This window comes from Macaca nemestrina, chromosome 7, assembly GCF_043159975.1.
Source record: "Macaca nemestrina isolate mMacNem1 chromosome 7, mMacNem.hap1, whole genome shotgun sequence".
Lineage (NCBI taxonomy): Eukaryota > Metazoa > Chordata > Mammalia > Primates > Cercopithecidae > Macaca > Macaca nemestrina.
The window spans coordinates 16,646,368-16,670,054 of record NC_092131.1 but is presented as its reverse complement, the minus strand read 5'-3'; the positions used below and the strand labels follow the sequence as shown (position 1 = coordinate 16,670,054).

The 23,687-nt window shown below is 48.6% G+C and overlaps 1 protein-coding gene across 9 annotated transcripts in view; it reads left to right on the top strand.

Annotated features, from left to right (window-relative positions):
* DGLUCY (D-glutamate cyclase) overlaps positions 1–23,687 on the top strand; it is a 164,747-nt gene that overhangs the window by 123,898 nt on the left and 17,162 nt on the right. For 8 of the 9 annotated variants that reach the window (XM_071099722.1, XM_011717242.3, XM_011717246.3 and 5 more), the window contains 4 exons: positions 5,985–6,245; positions 11,714–11,813; positions 14,909–15,057; positions 19,854–19,973. In XM_071099722.1, coding sequence (XP_070955823.1) covers positions 5,985–6,245; positions 11,714–11,813; positions 14,909–15,057; positions 19,854–19,973 — 630 coding nt within the window. Of the gene's footprint in view, positions 1–5,984; positions 6,246–11,713; positions 11,814–14,908; positions 15,058–19,853; positions 20,062–23,687 lie in introns of all 9 variants that reach the window. The other variant, XM_071099719.1, reaches the window with a different exon arrangement.

Genomic DNA, 23,687 nt, shown 5'->3' with positions numbered 1-23,687 from the left:
TTTTGTATTTCTAGTAGAGACAGGGTTTCACCATGTTGGCCAGGCTGGTCTCTCGAACTCCTGACCTCAGGTGATCCACCCATCTCAGCCTCCCAAAGTGCTGGGATTTACAGGTGTAAGCCACCACGCCCAGTTGTTTTTGGCTTTTTCTTGTTGTTCTAAACTTTAAACATGTGAGGAAGTTCGTTGAGTTTGTTTGCTGGGCATGTTGCCAGCCAGAAGCAGATGGAGTTAGGTAAGAAAAAAAGAGAGAATGGTTTCTAGGTAGGCAACTGCCACCATTTAAAAAATGTTATTTATGTAGTTTATTATTATTATTTAGAGATGGGTGGGCGGTGTCTCACTGTGTTGCCCAGGTTGGTCTTGGACTCCTGGGCTCAAGTGATCTTCCCGCCTCAGCCTCCCAAAGTGCTGGGACTATAGGCATGGACCACCCAGCTTGTCTTCTATGGATTTAATGATGTCCCTAATCTCTCCGTTTTGTGCCATTGCCCTGGGATTGGGCATGTAATAGATTATTTGTATACTAGGCAGCAGGGATAGTGTTAGGGGCAGGATTACTTCTCTGGGGATCCCAGTGGGGCAGGACCCTACAGCCACAGCCTCACAACAGTTTGCAGTCAACTTGTATATTGTATAACGCATCTCAGAGGAAGGATAGCCCTTCTGTGGCTTTGGAACCACTGGCCTTCTGCACATGGGAGAGGGCTGGTGAGATCCCCTAGGGGACCTGCTGATTCCAATTAGTTGTTTATTTTATTTTATTTTATTTTTTGAGACAAGGTCTCACTCTGTTGCCCAGGCTGGAGTGCAGTGATGCAATCTTGGCTCACTGTAACCTCCACCTCCTAGGCTCAAGCAATCCTCCCACCTCAGCCTCCTGAGTACCTGGGACTACAGGCCGGCACCACCCTACCTGGCTAATTTGTTGTTGTATTTTTAGTAGACACAGGGTTCTGCCATGTTACCCAGGCTGGTCTCAAACTCCTGAGCTCAAGTGGTCTGCCCATCTCAGCCTCCCAAAGTGCTGGGATTACAGGCATGAGCCACCACGCCTGGCCCTGCTGATTCCAGTTAGAAAGAGGTTTGCTGAAAGCTGGTTGAGGGGCTTTTAACTTCCAGCTGTGTCTTCATTTAAGGGCTGAATTTCTAATCCCAGGTGGCCAGCAGAGACTGCAGTTTCACCTGCCATTGTGCGGGGTAATTTCCTTTGTTGGCAAACACTCATGAGAGAATTACGGCATAGACCATACCTCAGTTTCCTCATCAGCGTAACAGGAGTAATGACAATTATGCCTCCCTCTCTGGGTTGTGATGCATAGAAAGGATAATGGTGTCACCTACCAATTTGTACTGTGCCAGGCATCAGGCTGCCAGCAAGCATTTAAGCGTTTCATCTTGTTAAAGTCTCCCAATGACTCTATGTGGAGGCAGCTATGATTAACTTCATTTAACAGGTGAGGAAACTGAGGCAGATAAGGTGCAGAGACTTACCAGAGTCCACATACCTAGTAGGTGGTCAGGGCAGAACTTGAACTCATGTCTGCTGACTTCAAGCCCGTGATTTATGAATGTCAGCTAAATTAGAATCTGAATGTAAACAGTAAGTCACAGTCTTGCCTGGGCAGTTGAAAGAGTGCTCCAGTGACTCCTGGTTCACACCCGAGTCCATCTTCTAGACCTTCTCATGGGCCGTGCTCCTAAACCTGGGGTACAAACCATCCTTGGCACCTGGAATGACTGGAGAGAAGGCATATGTGGCCTCCCCATCGGTCTACCTGACTCTCATTCCCCAGAGTCAGGTGGACCAGTGGGGAGATCCAGGTAGCTACCTGGATCAATGGTGGCCGACCTTCCTGGAGAGCTGAGGGGTGAGGCCAGCCTGCACATCAGCGGTCAGCTCTCTGGGCCAGACTCCCAGGGCCCAGACAGGACTGATTCCAGTGCCAGTTTAAAGCCTACGGCAGCTGGAAAGAGCCCCAAAACAGACAGACTGAGACCTTCCCCTGCTGGCCAGCACTGTCACGAATCTGACAGTGCAGACCAGCCCTAGAAATGCCTAATTCTTGGGAGGCCGAGGTGGGAGGATCACTTGAGGTCAGGAGTTCAAGACCAGCCTGGGCAACATAGAGAGGTCTTATCTACAAAAAATTAAAAAAATTAGCTAGGTGTGGTGGTGTCACACACCTGTGGTCCCAGCTACTGGGGAGGCTGAGGTGTGCAGATTACTTGAGTTCAGGAGGTTGAAGCTTCAGTGAGCCATGACTGCACCACTGCACTCCAGCCTGGGCAATAGAGCAAGATGTGTGAGAGAGAGAGGGAGGGAAGGAGGGAAGGAGGGAAGGAAGGAGGGAGGAAAGGAACGAGGGAAGGAAGGAGGGAAGGAGGGAGGGAGGGAAGGAGGGAAGGAAGGAGGGAGGGAGGGAAGGAGGGAGGGAAGGAGGGAGGGAGGGAAGGAAGGAGGAAATGAGGGAAGGAGGGAGGGAGGGAAGGAAGGAAGGAAGGATGGATGGATGGATGGATGGATGGATGGATGTAGAGATGGGATCTCCCTGTGTTGCCCAGGCTAGTCTTGAACCCCTGGGTTCAAACAATCCTCCCTCCTCAGTCTCCCAAAGTGTTGAGATTACGGGTGGGAGCCACCGCTTCTGGTGCTCTGGGTGGATATATTTTTTTAAATTTCTGCCGTACCTTCTCCTTCACAAACATTCTTACCCAAGCTGATGGCTCTCCATTTAGCACAGGGTCATGAGGGAAGATGAATTATTAACTCTATCATTAGCTCAGATTTAAAAAAAAAAAAAGTAATTGGGAAGTAAATTTATTGCGGACGTGGTGCACCCACTGCTTAATAAAACGAGCTAAGAGTTCAGCCACAAACACCATCCGTCAATGCTGTGCAGACTGCAAGACGAAGCTTGAAGAATGATGCTGGGGGAGGCAGATTTACAGTTGTTGGATGTGTTGATGTCATCTGTTAAGGACCGTCTTTAATCCTCAAGAACAACAGATGCTTTTGATCCCCACTATATTAAATAAGCAGATAGAAGATTCATAACAGCGTCTTGAGCATTACTCACTGGGCATAAGAATAGGCCCACTCAGTCATTTTTGAGAGGATGTTGGCTTGCATTTGAGGTGCCTGGGGAATATGAAGGGATATAGGGTTTATAGTAATGATTTTAGCACTGATGATAAAATCATCATAAATGTATTGACCAATTTACAATTGACCAAGTTCTCACTCTCCTCTTCTCCCTCTGGTGCTCATGCGCCCTAGGAAGTAGGTTACATCCCAATTTTTTTACTTAAAAATGTTGTTATTCTTATCCTCGCCCCCCTCCATTTTTTGAGACAGGGTCTTGCTCTGTCACCCAGACTGGAGTGCAGTGGTGCGATCTCAGCTCACTGCAGCCTCTGCCTCCCAAGTTTGAGTGATTCTCCTGCCTCAGCCTCCTGAGTAGCTGGGATTACAGGTGTGCACCACCATGCCTGGCTAATTTTTGTATTTTTAGTAGAGATGGGGCTTCATCATGTTGGCCAGGCTGGTCTCGATCTCCTGACCATGGATCAGGTGATAGATCAGGTGATCCATCTGCCTCAACCTCCCAAAGTGCTGGGATTACAGATGTGAGTCACCGCGCCTGACCTAAAATTTCGTTTTACAAATGTTCTGCTGTTTTATTTATATGCTGTTATTTAACACCATAAACAATGCGGTGATGAATATCCTTCTGTTTGTGAACATGCCCATGATGACTTTGTTAGGAATAGTGGGCACGAGAAGTGACTCGCTGGCTCCAGTGGAATGCACAAATCTAAGAGAGAAATCACCCTCCAGATAGCACTGCTCCAGTGTCCACTCCTCCCAGCACACTATGTGAGGGGCTATGTCCCCGTGACCCTCCTACACCTGGACTACCTCCCATTCTCCATGTGGGAAAACTGAGGCTCAGAGAGGTCAAGGGATGAGGCCAAGGTCACACAGCTACAATATGCCAGCACCTGGACTGGAATGCAAGTTTCCTGGTCCTAAGTCTGGAACTGTTCCTCCATAACAGAAATCCAAACCCCATGTCTTCTTCTTTTTTTTTTTTTTTTTTTTTTTTTTGAGACAGAGTTTCACTCTGTTGCCCAGGCTGGAGTGCAGTGGCACGATCTCGGCTCACTGCAACCTCCACCGCCCAAGTTGAAGCGATTCTCCTGCCTCAGCCTCCTGAGTAGCTGGGATTACAGGCGCCTGCCACCATGACTGGCTAATTTTTGTATTTTTGGTAGAGATGGGGTTTCACTATGTGGGGCAGGCTGCTCTTGAACTCCTGACCTCGTGATCAGCCCGCCTCGGCCTCCCAAAGTGCTGGGATTACAAGCGTGAGCCACCCCGCCCAGCCAACCCCGTGTCTTTCATATTCTCCAGGCACCTCAACTGTAAGCCAGCATCCCCTCACGTCCCTTCAGTCCACTGCTGATTTCAGCCACCGCCAGAGTGGAAGTTCTGTGTCACACACTCTGCCTTCGCATGCACTGTTTTGCTCTGAGGTGACCTGAATGTAGACAAAGGCACAATGGGACCTCATGAGAGTGGCTGCCTGGCTTGGTAGCCACTGGTGGGCATCTGTAGCACACACCACAGCTTCCCCACTCGTATCCTCTGGGCCACCTGGGTTCACTTGCATAGAATTATGGGTGGCTCCCAGCATGACAGCCTCTTACCTTAGGGGCTCGGGTCTCTCTGCTTCATCTGAGGACGCCCTCTGTCCCTCCAGAGTCTCCCTCATCACAGCAGGCACAGCCTGGAGGTGCAGAGGACTCAATGCCCTAATGGGCAGGTGGGTAAATGCCCAGTCTCCCTGTCCTCCGAGGACCCCACCGTTTCTTAGAGAATCTCAAGCCGCGCTGAGCCCTGGTTGCCTTTGAAGTTAACTTGCTCACTCACAATCCTTTACTGTTTTTTTCCCCTTTCCCCATCTTCTCGCTTGCATTTCCTGGGATCACCTCCCACTGAAATACTTGTGCCCAGGTCCTTGTGCTAGGGGTCTTCTTTGAGGGAACCTCCAGCTAAGACAGTACTGTTCCCCTTCCCTCTTATATTTTCCCTGTATTAATTAGGGTTTGCTAGATTGCTGTAACCTAGAAGCCCTGGGATGCTTTGCTCAAATACAACAGAAATGTGTTCCTCTCTCACACAGCAGGCCAGGGTGGGTCTTCCAGGGTAAGTGTCCTGGGTCAGCAGGAAGGGGACCTGCCCCACTCAGTCACTTAGAGACCCTGCAGGTCTGCCGTTACATCCTGTGACCCCCAGGAGGTTCTGGTTGTCAATACTCCAGCCGCCAGGAAAGGGGAACGAGCTTGGAGGTGCTTGTGGAGGTGCATGCCAGGCCCAGAGGTGGCATGTGTCACTTCCATCACGATCCAGTAGAGAAAACCCAATCTTGCAGCCACACCTGACTGAAGGGAGGCTCCTCAGCCATTTACCCCTCTCTCTTTCACTGCTGGGGTCAGGGGGCGGGGGTAGAATACACCGTGGTGAGCAATTTGCAGTCTCTGCTGCAGCCCTCAAAAAAACAAAGCAAACAAACTAAAAACTCAAACTACTCTTACTATAAAGTTTTTACTTTAAAAATAATCACTTTTGGCTGGGTGTGGTGGCTCACGCCTGTAATCCCAGCACTTCGGGAGGCCAAAGTGGGAAGATTGCTTGAGCCTAGTAATTTGAGACCAGACTGGGCAACGTAGCAAGGCCCTATCTTTTAAAAAAGTGCCAAAAAAAATTAGCGGTATGTGGTGACGCGTGCCCAGCTACTCGGGAGGCTGAGGCGGGAGGATCACTTGAGCCCAGGAGTTCAAGGTTGCAGTGAGCTGTGATCGTGCCACTACATTCCAGCCTGGATGACAGAGCAAAACCGCATCATAAATAAATACATAAAAACAATTTTAAAAGTAAAGAGTCAGTTTTACATTCTATTTTATTTTTGTCATTTCAGGGAACCGGGGGATTGGACACCTGCTCTGTAAAGACGAGCTGCTGAAGGCCTCTCTCTCGCTGTCCCATGCCCGCTCAGTGCTCATCACCACTGGGTTCCCGACGCATTTCAATCATGAGCCTCCGGAAGAGACAGATGGCCCACCAGGAGCTGTTGCTCTGGCTGCCTTCCTGCAGGCCTTGGAGAAGGAGGTAGCCATAATCGTTGACCAGAGAGCCTGGAACTTGCACCAGAAGATTGTCGAAGACGCTGTTGAGCAAGGTGAGCAGTGAGATGCGCTTGGTCCGTTTCCCCAGATGGGCTTTGTGGACGGAGGCTGGAGTGAATCCGCATCTGCAGCACAGAGCATTCTCCTTCCAGCTCACAACTCCGTTGTAAGCTGCATAGCCCGATTTTATAGACGAAGAGACCGAGGCTCTGGGAGGTCCAGGGGATTTTCCCAGGTGGAAATGGCGAGCTGGAATTTGAACTTGGATCCACCAGGCTCCAAAGCATGGGATCCTTCCTGCACACCTGCTGTTCTCCCTGTGCGATGGGGGGAATGACCTGCCGAGTATTAGCCACCAGGGGCAGCCCTGCCACCACAGCTGGAGAGGGTAGTGGAGTGTGAAGTGGCTGAAAGGCTCAGACAGCAGTCCCACCTGGTTGTGATGGGCAGGGCTGCACCTGGAGCACCCAGTGGGCGTTATTGCTGCAGGTGTTGGAGACTCGAGGCTGTAATTCCACTATCCGTGTAACCGAATCAGCCTCAGGCTCAATGTGAACAAGCGCCGCTCACCTCACCTCCATCCTGCAGGAAGTGTTACCAGGCATGAGCTGGAAGCCTGGTGAATCTCACCTGCCTCCCACTGCCGATCGCTCTGTGTCCCTCAGAATGCATTCTTCAGAGGTATGTTTCTTCCTTTTAGCATTTAAAAAGGGCTTTAAACCCAGTAAGGCATACCCTAAAGCAGCCATTATGTCAGAAGTTTCCAGAAGCCTGCGTCTGTACATGCAGAATCCATTTCATGCAGCAAATGTATGTTGAGCTCGAGTATGTGCCAGGCACTCTGTTAGGTTCTTGAGATCCACCCGTGAGCAAAACTGACAACAGTCCTGCCCCCACAGAGAGTATCTTCCAGCAGAGTGTGACAGACAAGAAACAACATGTAAGATGAAGGCACAGAGTGTTCGAGTGATGATGCCATGGGGAAAATGGACCAGGATGAGGAGACTAGAGAGTGAGGGGCTGGGTGGTGGCACCAGTGGGGGACAGCTGTCACTTTAAACAGGATGGCCAGGAAGACCCCCTGGAGGAGGTGGCCTTTGACTCCAGAATTCAGGTTGATGATGAGGGCGTGAGGCTTGGGCTGGCTGAGGGAAGGGCATCCTGGGCTGTGGCAATGGCTGGGGCAGAGGCCATTAGGTGGAGTGGGGGCCAGTGGGTTTAAGAAAGGATGATATGCTGGCTGACTGGCCTGGAGTGAATGAGGAAAAGGGACAGAGAGGTAACAGGGACCAGATGGGGCAGGGCCTCACAGGACCCTGTGGGCAGCTGGGCTTTTGTTCTGGGTGAGATGGGGAGCCTGGGATTTCTCTGAGTGGGGGACAGCCGTGTTCTGTGTGAGTTGTAAGTGATCACTGGGGTGCAGAGACAAGGGTGGAAATGGGAGACTGGTGAGTTATGGAAGGTGGGAGAGGAGGACGGTTTGGAGTGGGGGTGCCTCATGGCACATCCCTTCAACCCCACTTCTGATTTCAGCCGCCACTGCAGTGGAAGTTCTGAGTCACATTGACCCGATTGGGTCGCCCACAAGCTAGGGCCCTGCAGGGCCTCTCCAAAGCCATGTGGAATCACTGGCTGATGGCTTCAGGGCACCCTCAACCCCTGGGGGACAGGACCTGAGGTTAAATGACCTGTCCCCTGTCTTTTGGAGACACACAGGTCCTAGTGGAACTGAGCCCCCACTCCCTAGAGCAGCAACCTTGAAGGTGCACGTTCTCTCCTTCCCAGCCTCACTCTCCCTGTTCCTCCCACATGCTTCCTGGCACCATCTCCCAAGAGACCATCTGCACCCAAGTCTCAAGTTCTGGTTTCAAAGGAACCTAAAGAGACACTAGGTACAGATACAGAGGGCAGGGGGTATTGTGAGAAGTAGCCAGATGCTATATCTATTTTGCAGTCAACATGATTTCTAGATGGATGGGATGTGGGTGTGAGGAGAAGGATCAGGCCTTGCTCTAAGGTTTGCGGCCTGGTAACTGAAAGGATGGAGTTGCTGTGAACCGAGATGGGGAAGACTGGCATGTTTAGGGGTAAATCAAGAATCCAGGTTTGACATTTGCGCCCTGATGGAGGGATTGTAAAATGGTGCAGATGCTATCAAAAACAGATGGCAGTGGCTCAAACAATTAAAAATAGCAAATACCATAGGGTCCAGCAATTCCACTTCCAGGCATATACCCCCTAAAAAGGAAAGCAGCGACTCAGAGGTATTTGTCCCCCCATGCTCATAGCACTTTATTTGCAATAGTCAAGAGGAGGAACCAAATCAAGTGCCCATCGATGGATGAATAGATAAACAAAATGTGGTAGATAATTATTACTCAGCCTTAAAAAAGCAGGAAGTTCCGACACATGCTATAACATAGATGAACCTTGAGGACATCTTGAGAAGTGGATTAAGCCAGTCATATTGTATGACTCCATTCATATGACATGCCTGGAGTAGGCAAACTCATAGGGCAGAAGGTAGAGTGGTGGTTGCCAGCGGCTGGGAGGAGAGGGGAATGGGGAGTTGTTTATAGGTACAGGGGTTCAGTTTGATATGATGAGAAAGTTCTGGAGATGAATGGGGGTGATGGTTGCACAACGATGTGAACATACTTTATTCTACTGAACTTCATTGAAAATGGCTAAAACAGGCCAGACGCAGTGACTCATGCCTATAATCCCAGCACTTTGGGAGTCTGAGACAGGCGGGTCACTTGAGGTCAGGAGTTCAAGACCAGCCTGGCCAAAATAACAAAACCCCATTTCTACTAAAAATACAAAAATTAGCCAGGTGTGGTGGCACATACCTGTAATCTCAGCTACATGGGAGGCTGAGACACAAGAGTCGCTTGAACCTGGGAGGTGGAGGTTGCAGTGAGCCGAGATCATGCCACTGCACTCAAGCTTGGGTAACAGAGTAAAACTGTGTCTCTAAATAAATACATAGGCTAGGATGGTAAATTTTATGTTGCATGTATTTTACCACAATTTTTAGAAGAATGCATGTTTGACCCTGTTAGGTATGAGGTGTCTATTAGCCACACAGTGGAGAAGTCAAGGAGGCAGTTAGTGATATATAAAGGGTTCAGGAGAGCAGCATGGGCAAGGAGAAATTGGGAGGCTGTTGGCGTGTCGGTGGGCTCCCAAGTCAAGATACTGGGTGAAATCACCGTGGGAATAAATGGAGGCAGAGCGAAGGACCCAGGATTGCGTCCTGGGTCTCCCAGTGTTAAGAGGACAAGGAGAAGGGTGGAGCAGGTAGTGAGGGAGATGGGAAGGAGCGGTGCTGAGGCCAGAGGAAAGGCGAGGGGCTGTGTTTCCGTAGAGAAGAGAAAGGCCTCGGGAGGAAGGGCTGGCAATGGCGTAGAGCACTACTCGCAGGCCAACCCTCGTTTCCATCGGACAACGGTGTTGCCGGGTATTTTCAGCTGCCCCCTTCCCAGAAGTCGCTCTGCCCTCTCTGCTCACCTGACAGCCTGGCTTGGAGATGCCTGCCAGACTCCACTCAGAGCTGGGTCTTGTCTCTCGTCCTCATGGGAGCTCAGAGGGTGGAATTTGCTATATTGGATTTTGCAGAACTTCCATTACATTTGGATGAAGAACGTAAAAGCAATTTGGCCTTTTAATGAAAATTGTTTCAGCTCCCTGCCATCTTAAGCTCTGTGTGGAGACTTTGTGTTTGGCCAGTGTATATGCTGGGATTCTACCCCTACCTGCTGTGAGATAGATCAGTTAATGAAAAACAAGTTCATTTTATTTTATTTTGGGATTTTTTGTGTATTTCCCACGTATTCTACAACAATATGTGTTCTTTTTGTAATTAAAAACTCCTATTTTTAAGAGTCAAATTCACTTTGATTCACTTTTGGAAATCACTCCAATATAAGTAAGTAACCCAAGGCACAGACTCTGGGAATTTCCTTCAGTTGTTCTTAACCTTCCCTGAAGGTATGCAGGGAGGTGGGGAGTGGGTGGGAATTTGGGGTGAGAATTGGAGCTATGAAACTGATATATATACATGGCCTTGCCCAAGTTGTTTGGCATCTCTGAGCCTCAGTTTTCCTCCTCTTTAAAATGGGGATGCCGGGCGCGGTGGCTCAAGCCTGTAATCCCAGCACTTTGGGAGGCCGAGGCGGGCGGATCACGAGGTCAGGAGATCGAGACCATCCTGGCTGACACGGTGAAACCCCGTCTCTACTAAAAATACAAAAAACTAGCCGGGCGAGGTGGCGGGCGCCTGTAGTCCCAGCTACTGGGGAGGCTGAGGCAGGAGAATGGCGTGAACCCAGGAGGCGGAGCTTGCAGTGAGCTGAGATCCGGCCACTGCACTCCAGCCTGGGCGGCAGAGCGAGACTCTGTCTCAAAAAAAAAAAAAATAAAATAAAATAAAATAGCCGGGCGCGGTGGCTCACGCCTGTAATCCCAGCACTTTGGGAGGCCGAGGCGGGCGGATCACAAGGTCAGGAGATCGAGACCACGGTGAAACCCCGTCTCCACTAAAAATACAAAAAAAAAATTAGCCGGGCGCGGTTGTGGGCGCCTGTAGTCCCAGCTACTCGGGAGGCTGAGGCAGGAGAATGGCGTGAACCCGGGAGGTGGAGCTTGCAGTGAGCCGAGATCGCGCCACTGCACTCCAGCCTGGGCGACAGAGCGAGACTCCGTCTCAAAAAAATAAATAAATAAATAAATAAATAAATAAATAAATAAATAAAAATAAAAATAAAATGGGGATAAGGATGGTTTTTGGGGTTTTTTCTTTCTTTTTTTTTGAGATGGTGTCTCGCTCTGTTGCCCAGGCTGGAGTGCAATGGCGCGATCTCAGCTAACTGCAACCTCTGCCTCCCAGGTTCAAGCAATTCTCCTGCCTCAGCCTCCCAAGTAGCTGGGACTATAGGCGCCCGCCACCACGCCCGGCTAATTTTTTGTATTTTTAGTGGAGTCGGGGTTTCACTGTGTTAGCTGGGATGGTCTCAATCTCCTGACCTTGTGATCCGCCCACCTCAGCCTCCCAAAGTGCTGGAATTACAGGCATGAGGGACCACACCCAGGCCATGATGGTTTTTATCACATAGAATTGTTGTAAAAATTAAATCAGAGTGTTCACATTGAGTGCGTAGCAGAGGGCTGGCGCACTGTCACCAAGGGCACATAAATGTGTGCCCAGCCCTCGTGATGGCAGTGGGCCAGAACAGGCACTGTTCCCGCAGTATTATGGGCACCTTGCGTGGAGCATATCTGATCGGCTGTATTAGCCTGATTCTGCCTCCACCCCTGTCAACCCTAGAGTTTACCCAGGACCAAAAGTCAACTTAAGTATCCTCTGTGTCGTGGCCTCGGCTTACCTAACATGTTCTACAGATAGATGTTGTTCAATAACAGTAATGATAGCCTTCAAAGAAGCTTTTGAAAAGCTAACGTGAGTTTCCAAAATCCAACACTAGAGCTGATGTGTGCCCCGCTTGCCTTTATTTTCAAGGTGTTCTGAAGACGCCGATCCCGATATTAACTTACCAAGGTGGATCAGTGGAAGCTGCCCAGGCATTCCTGTGCAAAGACGGAGACCCACAAACACCTAGGTACGTATGTCCCATCCCAGTTTAAGTGGCGGATGGTAGAAACGCCCATATGCGCTCTTAGCCAGCAAAGCTGAGCCTTTCAGAGAGAACGAAGCCATGAGCCAAGGAAGATGGGTTCTCATGGACCAGACTAACAAATGAAGCTGGGGGGTTTCAAGGTGTCCTGGGGGCCTCACAGAGCATCTCTGGAAGTAACAGATCCCTGGTCAGTAGAGAGGGGCAGCATATCTTCCTGATAGAGGAGAGACATAGATGTAAAAAAAAAAAGACTAGAAGTTTCTCATTCTCAAACTATGGGTCATGACATGTTAGATAATAGTGAAATCATTTCAGTTGGGGTATCCAGCACCTTTGGAAAATGAAATAGAAATACAGCATCATTGTATATCTTGTATAGTAATGGTAAGTACTCCCTCATAAGACTGTGTACGTGCAAGTGTGTGTATTTCTTACTATGTGTTATGGTCAAACGTTTTTGTTTTTTTGGATGGGGGGATGGAGTCTTGCTCTGTCGCCCAGGCTGGAGTACAGTGGCACGATCTCGGCTCATTACAACCTCCCCCTTCCAGGTGCCAGTGATTCTCCTGCCTCAGCCTCCCAAGTAGCTGGGATTACAGGCACACACCATCACACCCGGCTAATTTTTCTATTTTTAGTAGAGATAGGGTTTCGCCATGTTGACCAGGCTGGTCTGGAACTCCTGACCTCAAGTGATCCACCTACCTCGGCCTCCCAAAGTGCTGGGATTACAGGTGTGAGCCACCGTGCCTGGCCTCTCTAAACCATTTTTAAGCTTACACTTCAGTGGCATAAAAGTACACTCACATTGCTGTGCAGGCATCATCTCCATCCATCTTCAGAACCCTTTTCATCTTGCAAAACTGAAAGTCTGTGCTCCATTCAAAGATAGTTCGCCATCTCCTCCTCAACCCAGCCTCTGGCAACCACAGTTCTACTTTCTGTCTGTCTGAGTTTGACTATTCGAGGCACCTTGTATAAGTGGAATCATCCAATATTCGTCCTTTTGTGACTGCTCATTTCACTTAGCATAATGTCCTCAAAGCTGATGTCGCAGCATGTGCCAGAATGTCCTGCCTTTAGAAGGCTGAATAACATTCGCTTGTGTGTATATACCACATTATGTTTGGCCTTCATCCAGCAGCGGGCTCTTGATCTGCTTCCTGCTCTTGGCTACGCTGAATCCTGCTGCTATGAGCATGGGTGGACAAATATCTCCTTGAGTCTTTCACTTCTCCTGGACATACAAGTCGAAGTGAAATTGCTGGATCATATGGTATGTTCTATTTTTAATTTTTTGAGGAACGGCCATACTATTTTTTATAGCAGAGTTGAGATTTTTGAAGAACACTGTCTTGGAAGGATTGAGAGAGATGTAAAAGTACAATATGTATATTCTTTTTTTTGAGACAGAGTCTTGCTTTGTCGCCCAGGCTAGAGTGCAGTGGCACAATCTTGGCTCACTGCAGCCTCTGCCTCCCGGGTTCAAGTGATTCTCGTGCCTCGGCCTCCCAAGAAGCTGGGATTACAGGCATCCGCCACGGTACCTGGCTAATTTTTTGTATTTTTAGTAGAGACTGGGTTTCACCATGTTGACCAGGCTGGTCTCGAACTCCTGGCCTCAGGTGATCCACCCGCCTCAGCCTCCTGAAGTGCTGAGATTACAGGCATGAGTCACTGTGCCTGCTTTTTTTTTTTTTTCCCTTGAGACAGGGTCTCACTCTGTCACCCAGGCTGGAGTGCAGTGGTGTGATCTTGGCTCACTGCTACCTCTGCCTCCTGGGCTCGGGCGATTCTCCCATCTCAGCCTCCCAAGGATAGCTGGGACTACAGACACACGCCACCACACCTGGCTAATTTCTGTATTTTTAGTAGAGACGAGGTTTCACCACGTTGCCCAGGCTGGTCTCAAACTCCTGGGCTCAAGTGATCTGCCTGCCTCGGCCTCCCAAAGAGCTGGGATTACAGGTGTGAGCCACTGTGCCCAGCCTGCATGTTCTTAAATTGGATTGTCAAAACAGTATTCCTGCTAGTAACAATAGCAACAATAATCACTGTAACTAATACTGACTGAGCACTAAGTAGGTTCAGGGCTTCATGACAAGCGCCTCCTGTCATTTTCTCGTTTTTCTCTTTGAACATTGTGTGAGGTACACGCTGTGGTCATGTCACCATACAGATGCAGAAATGAAGGTTAGGAAGGGTAAGCAATTTGCTCAAGGCCCGTGGCAGGAGGACCTGGAATCAAAACCCAGATGATCTGCTGCCGCAGTCCACATCTGACCACTATGCCATCTGTGCCCCTTATTTCTCTGTTTCTATCTAAAGAAGTTTATCTTTCTGTTAGACTCATTCCTTTTATATTTTGAGCCCTTTTCCTTCTGTTTTGTGTCTGTAAACTGAACAAGTTCCTGGAAGGGGCCAGCGGCAGGCCAATAGCAGCCAATACTCTCAGCCTCTCGGCCTGGCTGTCCCTGCTGGACAAAGGGGATCTGGGTGGGCACCAGCAATGTTCCCATCCCCCATAGCAACCCTGACCATTGGCCTCCTGCTTTTATAGCCTCTGACCCTACTAAAGAAATTGCTGAGGATTCCAATGCTGGACTTTTTTTTTTTTTGAGACAGAGTCTCACTCTGTTGCCCAGGCTGGAATGCAGTGGTGCAATCTCGGCTCACTGCAAGCTCCACCTCCCGGGTTCAAGCGATTCTCCTGCATCAGCCTCCCAAGTAGCTGGGACTACAGGTACCCACCACCATGCCCAGCTGATTTTTTAGTAGAGATGGGGTTTCACCATGTTGACCAGGCTGTTCTCGAACTCCTGACCTCAAGTGATCCACCTGCCTTGGCCTCCCAAAGTGCTGGGATTATAGGCATGAACCACCATGCCCAGCCCCAATGCTGTATCTTAAACGGATTTGATAGACTAGCCTCCAGCAAAGGTCCTGGTCCAGAGTAGATGTGCCACCAAGTTCTGCAGTGATGGAGGAAGCAAAGAAAGAGAGAAGCATCCTTCGCACAAACACAAGAAGGCATGACCCAGCAAAGCAGCCACCCTCTGACCTTTGCTTCCCGGCAGATTTGACCACCTGGTGGCCATAGAGCGCGCTGGAAGGGCTGCCGATGGCAATTACTACAATGCAAGGAAGATGAACATCAAGCACTTGGTTGACCCCATTGACGATCTTTTTCTTGCTGCAAAGAAGATTCCTGGAATCTCATCAACTGGTAAGTATGGAGTACTGGGGATGCACCAGGAACGTGGCCTCATGAAGTATCTTTTTGTTGTTGTTGTTATGGAGTTTTGTTCTGTCACCCAGGTTGGAGTGCAGTGGCATGATCTTGGCTCACTCCCTCCTGGGTTCAAGTGATTGTCCTGCCTCAGCCTCCCAAGTAGCTGGGATTACAGGCACGCACCACCACGCCTGGCTAATTTTTGTATGATTGGTAGAGACGAGGTTTCACCATGTTGGCCAGGCTGGTCTTGAACTCCTGACCTCAAGTGATCTACCTGCCTCAGCCTCCCAAGGTGCTGGGATTACAGGCGTGAGCCACCGTGCTCAGCTGAAGTGTCTTTTTATTGACTATTGAACACATGACCAGGAAGAGTTATGTGGGGACCATCATTTTCCACTGCAAAGACAGTTTTTGTTCATTATGGTTGGTATAGACACTAATGACACCGCCATTTAGAAATACAACATCCCCACAAGCAAGGGAGGGAAAGCGTATTCTATTTGCCCGCCTCTAAAGTAATAAAACTAATATTAAAGTAATATCAATAGTAAAATTGAAGCATGGCATATTATTTTGGTCATACAGGACAGAATGTACCATATATTATTTTATGAAGCATGTTAATTTAAAAATTATCTAACATATGGTTAGTATTTCAATTTTTTTTTTTGAGACAGAGTCTCACTCTGTTGCCCAGGCTGGTGTGCAGTGGTACAATCTCAGCTCACTGCAATCTCCACCTCCCGGACTCAAGCAATCCACCCATCTCAGCCTCCCGAGTAGCTGGGACTACAGGGTGTGCTTGGGTAATGTCACGTGCGTCCGTGTGAAGAGAGTCCACCAACAGGCTTTGTGTGAGCAACAGGGCTGTTTATTTCACCTGGATGCAGGCAGGCTGAGTACGAAAAAAGTCGGTGAAGGGTGGTGGGATTATCATTAGTTCTTATAGGTTTGGGATAGGTGGTGGAGTTAGGAGCAATTTTTTACAGGCAGGGAGTAGATCTCACAAAGTACATTCTCAAGGGCAGGGAGAATATTACAAAGTACCTTCTTAAGGGCGGGGGAGGATATTACAAAGTACCTTCTCAAGGGTGGGGAAAATGTACAGTACAAAATACATACACAAGGGTGGGGGAATATCACAAAGTACATTATCGCAAGGACGGGGAGGGTGTATTGTCACAAAGTCAATTGATCAGGGTAGGGCAGGAACAAATCACAATGGTGGAATGTCATCAGTTAAGGCAGGAACTGGCTATTTTCACTTCTTTTGTGGCTCTTCAGTTGCTTAAGGCCATCCGGATATATACGTGCAGGTCACAGGGATATGATGGCTTAGTTTGGACTCAGAGGCCTGACAGGTAACTTTTTTTTTTTTTTTTTGAGACAAAGTCTCGCTCTGTTGCCAGACTGGAGTGCAGTGGCGCGATCTCGGCTCACTGCAACCTCTGCCTCCCAGGTTCAAGTGATTCCCCTGCCTCAGCTTCCTGAGTAGCTGGGACTATAGGCGCATGCCACCAAGCCCAGCTAATTTTTGTATTTTTAGTAGACACGGGGTTTCACCATGTTGGCCAGGATGGTCTCGATGCAGTGGCGCGATCTCGGCTCACTGCAACCTCCGCCTCCCAGGTTCAAGTGATTCCCCTGCCTCAGCTTCCTGAGTAGCTGGGACTATAGGCGCATGCCACCAAGCCCAGCTAATTTTTGTATTTTTAGTAGACACGGGGTTTCACCATGTTGGCCAGGATGGTCTCGATTTCTTGACCTCGTGATCCACCTGCCTCGGCCTTCCAAAATGCTGGGATTACAGGTGTGAGCCACCATGCCCGGCCACTTGGCTAACTTTAAAAAAATTTTTTGGTAGAGATAAGGTCTCACTATATTGCTCAGCCTGGTCTCGAACTCCTGAGCTCAAGCTATCTTCCCACCTCAGCCTCCCAAAGTGTTTCAATTACAGGCATGAGCCACTGAGCCTGGCCTCCAATCGTTAATAATATAATAATGTGGGCTGGGCATGATGGCTCACGCCTGTAATTCCAGCACTTCGGGAGGCCAAGGCAGGTGAATCACCTGAGCTCAGGAGATCCAGACCAGCCTAGCCAACATGGGAAAACCCCGTCTCTATTAAATATATTAAAAAGTTAACCAGGCATGGTGGTGGGCACCTGTAATTCCAGCTCCTCGGGAGGCTGAGGCAGGAGAATCGCTTGAACCCAGGAGGTGGAAGTTACAGTGAGCTGAGATCGTGCCACTGCATTCCAGCCTGGGCAACAAGAGCGAGACTCTGTCTCAAAAATAATAATAATGTGATAATTTGTGTTTGCACAAAACTTTGTACTTTTCCAAGAGGCTTCACATTCATTGTAGTGTTTAAGCCTCTGTGAAAACCCCGTGAGGCAGGTAAGGTGAGTCCCAGGAGGTTTTCTCAGATCATCCAGCTAATTAGTGTTGCTGGTAGCATTAGGAGTAGACTGCAGACTCCTGAGGCCCCAGCCCTTTATCAGGGAATCTGCCTTTATGAATTGCTGAAAGGTTTAGTGTAAGCCCCCAGGAGAACCTTTCTTCCCTCTGGGTGGGTCTCAGGCCCTGGGGTAATGAAGGCTTGTTTGTCATTCCGTGTTTCCCAGACTCATTAGTCTCCTTTGGCTTTTGAGGTTTTGATGAGACAGTGAGAGCCTTCTAGGCTGATTAGAAAGTTTCTGCAAATCGCCCTGGCCTTTCCCAGAAGAGGCTGTGGGTGTGGTGCACACAGTGCGGTTGGCTTCCAGCTTCCTGTCCCTCCGGTTGGGCAGGCGGAGGACCTCAGTCTGTGGGGGAGGGGTTCTCAGAGTGGAGAAGGAAGAAAGAGGTCTCTGTGGCTACAGGGGCAAACAGAGTCTGAGGGAGCTGCTAGAGCAATCCCATCCTCCCACGCCCAGAACGGGACCCCCATCTGTGCTGTGACAACCCTGAGATCCCAGGGGAAGCAGGTGGAGCTGGCTGTTCATGGCTTCGAACTGCCCCCTTTGTAGATCCGTGGGCCTTCTCTTGGCCTCAGGAGCCCAGTCTCCTCCTGTGGCCCCCCCAGGCCCTCCTGCCCAGCAAGGCTACCTCCTGAATTTTCCTGTTTCTCTTCTTCTCCATCAAACCCCCTATTCCTCAGGTTCCATGGGCAACTGCCATGTCATAGGCATAGTGCTCAATTGAGAATCAAGTTACCTGGGTTTAAGTCTCCACCTTCCACTGACTGCCCAGGTACTGCCCCCATCAGGGACTGCCAGCTCTGTACAGTGAGGATCACGATATCCATGACAGGATGGACGTGAAGCCCAAACGAGATGGAATTCATAAGATGCTAAAAAGAGACAGCTATAGACGAGATAACAATGTTACGTGGTGGGTGTTATTCCCCTCATTCAGTGGGCTATCATAGATCTAGAGAACTGTTCTGAGAAAAACCATCAGGATATAAATCTAAGGTGTGTGGTCCTTCACAATTGTGTCATTCTTTTGGCCAAATCCAGTCCCTGATGCTTGAGATGGATCAGATCTAGATCCCACAACAGTGAACACTAGCCTCTGACAGAATTCTTCCACATCTTCCAAGTCTTTATAGAAGCAGACACAAAGACAATGATGTACCTGTTCTGCAGGCTTGGGGAGTCCAGCCCACTGGGTTGAACATCTAGTTTACAGAATCCTCCAGAAATATCTGGACACAGGAGCTGTGTCCCCAGATCTACAGCACCACCTCAAAGGGTACATGCTTCAGGGCTTGCTAGGTTTTTTTTTTTCTTTTTTGAGATGGAGTCTTGCTCTGTTGCCGAGGCTGGAGTGCAGTGGTGTGATCTCAGCTCCCTACAACCTCTGCCTCCCAGTTTCAAGCGATTCTCCTGACTCAGCCTCCACAGTAGCTGGGACTACAGGCATGTGCCACCGTACCTGGGTAACTTTTGTATTTTTAGTAGAGACGAGGTTTTGCCATATTGGCCAGACTGGTCTTGAACTCCTGATCTCAAGTGATCTGCCTGCCTTGGCCTCCCAAAGTGCTGGGATTACAGGCATGAGCCACTGTACCCAGACTAGATTTTTAAATCTTATCCATACAAGGGAAGAAGTACCTGCTAGTTATTTTTAGCCAATCCACCTATCTTGAACACCATTCATTTCACCAATGAATTAAATCATTTCTAATATGTATTTATTCTAGAGTTCATTTATTATGCTAATTAACAAATTCTCTGACGCGGACTATCAGATGGGCCTCAAGACTATGGGCTCTTTCAAATGCTCACTAACCACACTTGGAGTGTGTATTCCTGATTATGATATTTCAGATGTTAACCAGGCACCCCTCTGGTATAGATTAAAATGAACTAAAACACATACATTTCACATTCTTTCAGCAGAAGCCTTTAAAGTAAGCTCTAGGACTGACTTTGCACCAGATCCCCCGGGGGCTCAGTGAGCGGGAGCCACTGGAAGGGAGGTCCTGAGTGTCACCATACCCACATCTCCCATGGGCCTGGCACCAAGAGCATAGAACATGCTCCATCGTGGCTGGAGAATGTGACCCAAAAGGGGACATGCCCACACTGTGGTGTGTTCCAAACGTGGACTCATTTTTAACTAAAGAAGTTTCTAGAAGGCCTAAGGGGAAGAAACACAACTCCTGGTTGTCTGAGAATATATCCAGAGCCAACGTCTTTGCCTTCTGAAAGGCAACAAGCACACGTAGGGCTGCCTTGCTTCAGGCCTCCCCATTTTGCCCTGGTCCTGGGCACTGACTCAGCTCCCCTTCCCTTCAGGAGTCGGTGATGGAGGCAACGAGCTTGGAATGGGTAAAGTCAAGGAGGCTGTGAGGAGGCACATATGGCACGGGGATGTCATCGCCTGCGACGTGGAGGCTGACTTTGCCGTCATTGCTGGTGAGCACTCGGATGGCCGCCCAGTCCGGCCGGCTACCCACGGTGAGGGATCTGGCTTGGAGTCTGACCAGACCAGAAGCTCTTCTCTGTGAGTAGTGCAGAGGACACCAGGGGAGGGAGGGGAGGTGGTGCTCAGTCTCTGACCTTTCATTCAGTCATTCAACAAGCATTGACGGTGTGCCAGGCAGTGTTCTGAGCACTGGGGTTATAGCTGCAGTGACCGTGCTCCACAGAGCTCCCATTCTAGTACTGGGAGATAGAGAATGAGCCCTGACGAATAAACGCATCAGATGATTCTAAAGAGTAATGAGAGCTTTGGGGGCGATAGTACAGATAGCTGAGAGAGGGTGATGGGAGGGCTACTTCAGACCAGTGGTCAGGAAGGCTTTTCTGAAGAGAGTCATCTGTGCTTTTATCTGCATGGACAGTAAGAAAACTATCTGGTAAGTGTTTGGAGGATGCAAGAAGCTTTCCACCTTTCCTTTCACCTACTTCTGCCATGGGCTTCCCTGCACCTCCCACTGCTGCTCCTTTCCCGCAGGACCACCTTTCCTGTGTCCAGGTCCTTCTAGGTCTGGCCTCCTCCTTTGACCTCACCCCAAATTTCAAGAAAATTGGCAGATCCCCGAAAAAGGCTGTCTCCCACTTCATGAGCGCAGTCTGGAGAGGAGTGGAACCTTGTGGGAACCAGTGCCAGGGTGGGAAAACCTTTCTTGTAATTGAGAAATGGCTGGAGGCTCAGTACAGGCAAGTATGAGAGTTTAAAACTCCAGGGGACACAGTGGTCTGAGGGCCCTCGTGCTCTTGTGAGTTTTGCCTCTGGGCGCTCAACCAAGTTCTCACAATGAATATCAGAGAAAAATCCCCTCATTTGCATCAGGGGGAGGGAAAAATGAATCATTTTCAAGTAGGCCAGGGCATTCTCCTTCTTCTTCTTCTTTCTTCTTTCTTCTTCCTCCTCCTCCTCTTCTTCCTCTTCCTTTTCCTCCTCTTCCTCTTCCTCCTCCTCCTCCTCTTCCTCTTCTTCCTCTTCCTCCTCTTCCTCTTCTTTTTTTTTTTTTTTGAATGCTCTGTTGTCCGGGCTGGAGTGCACTTATGCCATCTTGGTCACTGCAACTTCCTGGGTTCAAGCAATTCTTCTGCCTCAGCCTCCCAAGTAGCTGGGATTACAGGTACATACCACCACACCTGGATAATTTTTGTATTTTTAGTAGAAACAGGGTTTCACCATATTGGCCAGGCTGGTCTTGAACTCCTGCCTTCAAGTGATCTGCCCACCTCGGCCTCCCAAAGTGCTGGGATGATGGGCCTTAAATCTACCTGGGGAAAGGGAACTACCCAACCCCACCTCTCTTCAGCCTTCCACGTGGGAGAGGGACATACCCAATTCCAGCTCCCTCTAGCAATCTGTGCCACATAAGGGGGAGAGGACAAAACTGAGAAGCAGTGGTGAAGTTCACAGTCCAGGGCACAGGCTTACTAAAAGGCAGAGACCTAATCATAGGACTATAGAGCCCTTCCCCTCCCCGCCACATCTTACCGCCATCACTAAAGGTCCATTTGCTACAGTTCCTTTTTTTTTTCTTTTTTGAGACAGTCTCACTCTATCACCCAGGCTAGAGTGCAGTGACACGATCTCAGCTCACCGCAACTTCTGCCTCCTGGGTTCAAGCAATTCTTATGCCTCAGCCTCCCAAGTAACTGGAATTACAGGTGCGCACTACCACGCCTGGCTAATTTTTGTGTTTTTGGTAGAGACTGGGTTTCGCCATGTTGACCAGATGGTCTCGAACTCCTGACCTCAGGTGATCCACCCACCTCAGCCTCCCAAAGTGCTGGGATTACAGGCATGAGCCACTGTGCCTGGCCCAGCTGCAGTTGCTTTTACCAAGTAAATTATGTCGACCTTTCAACAACAAAAAAAGTTTACAAGATACACTGATAAGCAAAAACACAATTTGAAGAGAAGGAACAAACATGTCAGAAATGATGGGATTATCAGACCAGGAATTCTTTTAAAAGTATGATTAATATGAGACTTTAATATGGTAAAGTCTTAACTGCAAAAAGTAGGCAGCATGCAAGAAGAGATGGATAATGCAAGCAGAGACGTGGAAATTTTACAAAAGAATAAATAAGAAGTAGTAGATCAGCTGGGGCAACATGGCAAGATACCATCTCTATAAACAATTTAAAAATTAGCCAGGTGTGGTGGTGCATACCTGTAGTCCTGGCTACTTGGGGGGCTGAAGTGGGAGGATCACTTGAGCCCAGGAAGTTGAGGCTGCAGTGAGCTGTTACTGAGCCATTGCACTCCAGCCTGGATGACAGAGCAAGACCCTGTCTCAGGAAAAAAACAAACAAACAAAAAAGAGGAAGTAGGAGAGATCAATAACTCTGTAACAGAAGAACTCTGTAACAGAAATGCAGAATGCCTTTGATGGGCTCATGAGTAGACCGGACATGGCTGTGGAAAGAGTCTCTGAGCTTCAAGATATCTCAACAAAAGCTGCCAAAACTGAAAAGCAAAGGGAAAAAGTGCTGGGATGGGGGAAAAACCCACAACAGATCAGAATATCCAAGAACTGTGGGGCAACAAAAGGTATAACCTATACTACTGGGAATACTAGAAGGAGAAGAAAGAGAGCGATAAATAGCAGCATTTGAAGCAATAACAAATGAGAATTTCCCCCACATTAATGTCAGACACCAAACCATAGATCCAGGAAGCTGACAGAACACTAAGGAGGATAAATGCCAAAAAGCTACATCTAGACATATCATATTCAAACTTCAGAAAACCAAAGACAAAGGAAGAATTCTGAAAGAAGCCAGAGGCAGGTGGGGAAAAACACTTTACCTATACAGGAACAAAGGTAAAAATTACATTCATTTGACTTCTCTACAGAAACCCTATAAGCATGAAGAGACTGAACTATTTTTTTTCTTTTTTTTTTTTTTGAGACTGAGTTTTGCTCCTGTTGCCGAGGTTGGAGTGCAATGGCGTGATCTTGGCTCACTGCAGCCTCCGCCTCCCGAGTTCAAGCGATTCTTCCGCCTCAGCCTCCCGAATAGCTGGGATTACAAGCATGCGCCACCACGCCTTGCTAATTTTGTATTTTTTTAGTAGAGGCGGGGTTTCTCCATGTTGGTCAGATTGGTCTTAAACTCCCGACCTCAGGTGCTTCCTCCTCCTTGGCCTCCCAAAGTGCTGCAATTACAGGAGAGAGCCACCGCACCTGTCCACCTTTAATCTTTACATTACTGAACTATTTAAAGTATTGAGAGGTAGCAACCAACGCAGAATTCCATGCCCTGCAAAATTTGCTTCAGCAATAAAGGAGAAATAAAGACTATCAAACAAATAAAAATTGTGAGAATTTATTGCCACATCTGCCTTGCAAGATATGTTAGAAGAAATTCTTCAGAGAGAAGGAAAATTTTATTTGTCAGAGACTTGAATCTACATAAAGAAAGGAAGAGTATCGTGAATAAGTGAGGGTAAAATAAAAATTTTCATATTTATTTTTGACCTAAGAGATACCAGTTTATTCACAATAACAGCACAAAATAATAGCAGTGCATTCCATTATATATGCCGTATGTGTATATATATGCTGATATATGTTTGTGTATGAGTGACCCAAATGACAGGCTGGGCACAGTGGCTCATACCTGTAATCGTAGCACTTTGGGAGGCCGAGGCGGGCAGAT